This window comes from Cebus imitator, unplaced genomic scaffold, assembly GCF_001604975.1.
Source record: "Cebus imitator isolate Cc_AM_T3 unplaced genomic scaffold, Cebus_imitator-1.0 Scaffold8, whole genome shotgun sequence".
In the NCBI taxonomy this organism is placed as follows: Eukaryota; Metazoa; Chordata; class Mammalia; order Primates; family Cebidae; genus Cebus; species Cebus imitator.
Genome location: NW_016107323.1, coordinates 8,664,812 through 8,671,577, shown reverse-complemented (window position 1 = coordinate 8,671,577; position 6,766 = coordinate 8,664,812). Strand labels below are relative to the sequence as shown.

At 43.4% G+C, this 6,766-nt stretch overlaps 1 protein-coding gene across 5 annotated transcripts in view; it reads left to right on the top strand.

The window, feature by feature from the left end:
• Positions 1-6,766, top strand: part of LOC108313943 (BRCA1 associated protein) — a 44,521-nt gene that overhangs the window by 20,857 nt on the left and 16,898 nt on the right. For 4 of the 5 annotated variants that reach the window (XM_017542621.2, XM_017542640.2, XM_017542601.2 and 1 more), the window contains 2 exons: positions 623-771; positions 5,495-5,570. The exons of the other annotated variant lie outside the window; for it this stretch is intronic. In XM_017542621.2, coding sequence (XP_017398110.1) covers positions 623-771; positions 5,495-5,570 — 225 coding nt within the window. The remainder of the gene's footprint in view (positions 1-622; positions 772-5,494; positions 5,571-6,766) is intronic. 5 annotated transcript variants of the gene reach the window in all.

Below are 6,766 nucleotides of genomic sequence, written 5' to 3'. Positions count from 1 at the left end.
AAAAAAAAAAAAAAATTTCAACAGTTTACATAAAAAGAAATATAATTTTTTAAATGTAATTTCCATCAATTCCTTTATAGTCTATTATAGTCATAGACAGAGCTTGAGCTAAAAGTCTGGTCACATTTGAAATTTGGATGTTAAAGTTTTGACAGCAGTCGTTCTTCCTGGAATGTCAGTTCTGTGAGGGCAGAGATCTTTGTTTTGTTCACCACTGTGTTCCCAGTACCTGGCACAGTGCAGGAATATAGAAGGTACTCCATCCTATGTTTCTTGAATGAATGAATACGTGAATGAAAATATTACCAATTTAAATGATTTGCTGAGAGTAATGATACTGAGAATATCCTACTAAGAGTCAAAAAAGCAACTAGAAAACTATTATTAAAAGAAGAAAGACCTGGCACGGTGGCTCATGCCTGTAGATCCAGCTACTGGGGAGCCTGAGGTAGGCAGATCGCTTGAGCCTGGAAGGTCAAGGCTGTAACGAGCCATGATTGCACCACTGGGCTCCAGCCTGGGTGATAAGCAAGACCCTGTCTCCAAAAAAAAAAAAAAAGAAGGAAAAATGAAGTATTGCTGGTAGATGAAGAGTGAGACTTATGTGAAGTGTTTCCTGTAGGGTGCCAGCCTCCCGGTGATGGACTTGACTGAGCTCCCCAAGTGCACAGTATGTCTGGAGCGCATGGATGAGTCTGTGAATGGAATCCTCACAACATTATGTAACCACAGCTTCCACAGCCAGTGTCTACAGCGCTGGGACGACACAACGTGAGTGCAAGGGCCAAGCCCTACTGTGTATGAGCCCATTGTGACCCTTTCCAGAATTAAAAAGAGCCACCAGCAGAAATGAACCATTCCAAGTATGTGACTTTATAAACCTGACACCATTATGGTCAAGAGGTCCTTTTTCTCCTTTTGTTTCCTGAGTTCATGGAATCGGCATTCTTAGACCAAGTCCTTTTTGGTATGCTGATTCAGAACCCTTGTGGAATTCCCCAAAGCAGCATGAGCTATTCTTTCCTTCCAAGAGCCAGAGAGTGGGGGGAAAAAAAAGAGTAAAGCTTAGTTTGAAGCGCTCATGCTGCAATGAAATCTAGGTCTGAAATTTCATGTATCAGCTGTACTTGGTGTCTGCCATTCACTCTGGCTTTCTTATCAACTAGGCTACAGCAGCGTAATGTTTTAGCTTTGCTGGGCTGTTGATGGCTTGGTGGCGAGTAGAAATAGCAGTTACTAAGTATGAGCCCTACTCTACAGTCTCCTGATTCCCAACATACCAGGTCTTAGTCATAGGTGATGTTGCTACAGACAAAGAAGAGGTGGGGCCTGTACCTATTTTTTACCCCCTAAATCAAGGATGGTTGCTCCCTTTGCAAACTGCACTGTGGGACTTAACCACAAAGGTGTATCAGACCCTGGCCTTCTGGATTTCCCAGTACAGAGGGGAACTCAGAATGAAACCACACAAGTAAATAAGTCACAGCCATAACCAGTGTTACAGAAGAGCAGTGTTCAGCATTGGGACTGAGAACTGGGGCTCTAGTGAAGCCAGGAGCGCCTGAGAAGTGGCTTTTCCAGGAGGATAATTAGGAGTTAAGCTGGGTAAACAGCAGAACCAAGAGAAGGCAGTGGGGAACGGGGAAGATCATGTTCCCAAGCACAGAAGTAAGGAGGGGTAAAGTCTGCAGGAATCTCTGTCCACCCACAAGTGGCCTTGTGGCTGGAAGAAGAATGTCAGCTTCACAGAGCAGGGGCTATGCCTGGCTTGCTCTCTGCTGTACCTCTCACACCTTGTAGGGGATGTGGCACAGGAGGAATTCAGTAGATTCTGGGGAGGACATAAATAAACTGGGTCCCTGCAGATTATCGCTGCCCTGCTTATTTAGCTGGATGAGGGTCTTGCCCCAGTTCCATGGAGTCCTCAGTCAATTCTCAGGTATCATTTGGGAATTTTTCAAGGAGTTGTTCCACTGCCTTGAGCAAAGCCACACTGAGATATGTGCATTCCTTAAAGTGTTTATCTGTGGCCAGCGCGGTGGTTCACGCGTATAATCCCAGCACTTTGGGAGGCCAAGGCGGGCAGATCACCTGAGGTCAGGAGTTCAAGACCAGCCTGGCCAACGTGGTGAAACCCCATCTCTACTAAAAATACAAAGAATTAGCTGGGCACGGTGGCTCACTCCTATAATCCCAGCTACTCTGGAGGCTGAGACAAGAGAATCGCTTTCAACCTGGCAGGCGGAGATTGTAATGAGCCAAGACCGCACCATTGTACTCCAGCTTGGGCAACAGAGTGAAACTCTTTTTTTAAAAAAAAAAAAAAAAAGTCTTTATCTGTATCTTGGGTCTATCTGCTATACCAGTTAAATTCTAGGCACTTCTCTGTTCCCCGCCACTCCAGTTGTACTTTTTCTTTTGAGACAGGGTCTTGCTCTGTTGCCCAGGTTGGAATGCAGTGATATGATCACAGCTCACTGCTGCCTCAAACTCCTGGGTTCAAGTGATCCTCCTACCTCAGCTGGGACTACCGGTGTGCACCATCACACCCAGCTAATTTATTTTATTTTTTCATAGAGATCGGGGTCTCACTATGTTGTCCAGGCTGGGCTCAAACTCCTAAGCTCAAGCAGTCTTCCTGCCTTGACCTTGCAAAGTGCTGGGATTATAGGCATGAGCCATGATACCCAGCCCCAGTATTCCTTTTGATATAAATTAACTGTTATAGAACCATAGCATTTTAAAGTTGGAAGTTTCCTCCAGGACCATCTTGTCCCACCACTTCATTTTATAGAGTAGGAAGATACTGAGGCCCAGAGATGAGAATCTGCTAGCTCAAAGAGTCATGGCCAGAGAATGCCAGAACTGGGACTAGAACTCAGCCCATCATATGGGGTGTAAGTCATAGCATTTGCCCTCAAAATCATGCAGTTCATTTAGTGAATGGGTTTTGGCTTTCGTGTATGCATAGAACCATGAGAGATGCTGAGACAGAGGAAGCAAACTCAGCTCTTCCTTGGGATGGTTTGGTCTAAGAGAGTTTACACTTGTATATAAATGGATGTGGTTCAGGGTGGAGATTGGAAGAAACAGCAATAGCATCCCCAACCAGGGGTGCTCAGGAAGGGCTGCAGTAGGAGGCAGTGTTGGTCTTTTTGACACACAGAGATGTCAGAGAAGGCCATTTTGGAAAGATCTCATCAGGAAAATAAGATAAAATTATTTTTTGCAGAGAATGGCAGGAAGAATTTAATAAGCTGTTAATATTAATTATTATTTTTGAGACAGAGTCTCACTCTGTCACCCAGGCTGGAGTACAGTAGCATGATCGCAACTCACTGCAACCTCCACCTCCTGGGTTCAAGCAGTCTTTGTGCCTTAGGCTCCCGAATAGCTGGGTCTACAGGTGCGCACCACTATACCTGGCTAATTTTCTATGTTTGATAGAGATGGGGTTTCACTGTGTTGTCCAGGCTGGTCTCAAACTGCTAACCTCTGGTGTCCACTCATCTTAGCCTCCTGAAGTGCTGGGATTACAGGCATCAGCCTCTGTGCCTGGCTGATAAACTTGTTTTTTAGTAGACAGATGAGGTGGTATATCATATATTGCTAGTTGTTTTTATAAGTTTATTTTTGTAGTATTTTTTTTTTCTCAAGATCAGATTTACATTTCGGAAAGATCATTTGACCTTTCCAGTTTGTTGTTGTTGTTGTTTGTTTTGTTTTGTTTTTGAGAAGGGCTTCTGCTACATTGGCCAGGGTAGACTTGGCCTCAAGCTGTCCTCCTGCCTCAGCCTCCCAAAGTGCCGGGATTACAGATGTGAGCCACTGCGCTTGGCCTGTTTTCTTATTCAGCTGCTTTCACAGCCACCACACAGACTAAAGGGATGAGACAAAGCTAATTTCTACCTCTAGCAAGGCTGCATGCTGCTTTCTGGCTATCATTTCTGTTCTTTGTTCAAGTTTGTCTTCTCTCTTCTCTTTTGATGCTACAGGAAGAAGCGGACCGGATCCTTTCACTTTCTCTTACACAGATAGAGCTGGGTCATCTGTGACACACACTTAGTGTTCTTCCTGCTTATTCCCTTTTATTGGTTTTATTTACTCAGTTGGGTAACAAACTGTTACTAGTTATATCTTGAGCATTGTTTCTTCCTGGTGCCAGTTCAGTCAGCCTCAGCTATCACTCACTTTCTGCCTACTTGCCCATATAACAAAAATAGTCATGACTAGTATTTAGCATTATTTTGTGTGGAGTATAATCGAAAACAGTAATGGATTTTTTGACATTGTTTTTATTGGCTTTTTGTAAATTGAGACATGAATGCTCGATAGGGCACTGGTATCTTCTACATGATGTTCATGGTACAGTGAGATGTCATGTGCATTTCAGTAAGTACATTAACACCTTTGCATTTAGCCAGGCACGGTGGCTCATGCCTGTAATCCCAGCATTTTGGGAGGCTGAGATGGACAGATCACTTGAAGTCAGTAGTTCAAGACTAGCATGACCAATATGGTGAAACCTTGTGCCCACTAAAAGTACAAAAATTAGCTCGGGATTGTGGTGCATGCCTATAGTCAGCTATTTGGGAGATTGAGCAGGAGAATTGTTTGAACCTGGTTGGCAGAGGCTACAGTAAGCTGAGATTGCACCACTGCACTCTAGCCTGGGCAACAGAGCAAAACTCTTATCTCAAAAAAAACAAAAATTAGTTTGATTTTAGTTTGGTAAAATTTGCTACAGATTTTAAATCCAACTCTTGGGAGCAACCTGGAGAAGACAGGTTACTTTTTGATTGATTTAAATCTTTGGGAAATGGGGATAAGGTAGATTGTTTGGAGTAGAAATAGGTTATATGTTGGGCGCGGTGGATTACACCTGTAATCCCAGCACTTTGGAAGGCTGAGGCAGGTGGATCACCTGAGAGGTTGGGAATTCGAGACCAGCCTGACCAACATGGAGAAACTCTGTCTCTACTAAAACTACAAAATTAGCCGGGCGTGGTGGTGCATGCCTGTAATCCCAGCTACTTGGGCGGCTGAGGCAAGAGAATCACTTAAACCCGGGAGGTGGAGGCGTGCTGAGCCAAGATCGCACCATTGCACTCCCGCCTGGGCAATAAGAGCGAAACTCTGTCTCATAAAAAAGAAAAAAAACAACATTATGGTCAGACATGAAATGAAGTCCTATTAGTAACCTGTAAATACTTAGCCTTTGATCATCTAAGCTTTAGACAGAAGAGCAGAAAAGGACATGAGGCAGATCCCAATTTCTCCATTCTTCTCTGTTTTATCAAGATTTTGAATATTTTTATTTTGTTTGAGAATAGTACAAAAATGTTAGTCATTTAAGTGATATCCTTAGTTACAATAAACTTAAAAATAGCATATAAGAGGAGGAGGATATAAAGTCCAGTGTTTGACTTTTGGGTTCTGTAACATCTGTCTTTCATATTTAACCTGCACCATTATCTTTTGGTGTCCTGGATAGGTGTCCTGTTTGCCGGTACTGTCAAACGCCCGAGCCAGTAGAAGAAAATAAGTGTTTTGAGTGTGGTGTTCAGGAAGTAAGTAATGGGTGATGGAAAAGAACAAAGAACGCAGCTTTAATTGTTGTGAGTTTTCTGCTACCTGGTGTGACTTAAGTTCTTTCTAGTTTTTGTTTCTTTAAGAAACAGGGCTTACTCTGTTGCCCGGGCTAGTCTCAAACTCCTGGTCTTAAGCAGTCCTCCCACCTCAGCCACCCACAGTGCTGGGATTGCAGGTATGAGCCACTGTGCCCAGCCTAAATCCTTTTTGAGACTTGATTTTTCTTTTTCTCTAGGGTCAGGCAAGACATATGAATACACAAATAATGTTACTCCTGAGCTAAATTTATTCCTTTTTCCTTTGTACTTTTGAAAGGTTTAGACTTTTACTGATAAATTTTGAATTTTTTTCTTGCTGTTCATATAGTGCTCTTTAGAAATCAGCAAGCAAATGACCCATAAAAGAATCCTTGATTGTTGGATTTTAAACATACATTTAGGTTGGGCATGGTGTCTCACTCTTATAATCCCAGCACTTTGGGAGGCCGAGGCAGGTAGATCATGAGGTCAGGAGTTCGAGACCAGTCTGGCCAACATGGTGAAACGCCGTCTCTACTAAAAAATACAAAAATTAGCCAGGCATGGTGGTGTGCACCTGTAATCCCTGCTACTTGGGAAGCTGAGGCAGGATAATTGCTTGAACCCAGGAGGCGGAGCTGAGATCGCACTACTACACTCCAGCCTGGGCAACAGAGCAAGACTGCATCTCAAAACAAAACATAGATTTAATCAGACTCCTATAGAAACAATTCTTTTGTTTTGGTTTGTTTTGGTTTGTTTTGGTTTGGTTTGGTTTTGCTTTTGCTTTTGTTTTTGTTTTTGTTTTTTTGAGACAGGGTGTCATTCTGTTACCCAGGCTGAAGTGCAGTGGCATGGTCATAGTTCACTGTAACCTCAAAAGGGGCTCAAGCTTTCCTCCTGTCTCAGCCTCCCAAGTGGCTGGGACCACAGGTGCATGCCACCACGCCCTAGTTTTTTTTTTTTTGTTTGTTTGTTTGTTTTTGGTAGAGTTAGGGTCTTGCTATATTGCCCAAGCAAACTCCTAGGCTCAGACGATCCTCCTGCCTCAGCCTTTCAAAATGCTGAGATTATAGGTGTGAGTCACTGTGCCTGACCGACAAGTCTGTCTTCTGTGTTAATCCCCTTCCCACTCTGAGCTGGATCTTTTTTTTTTT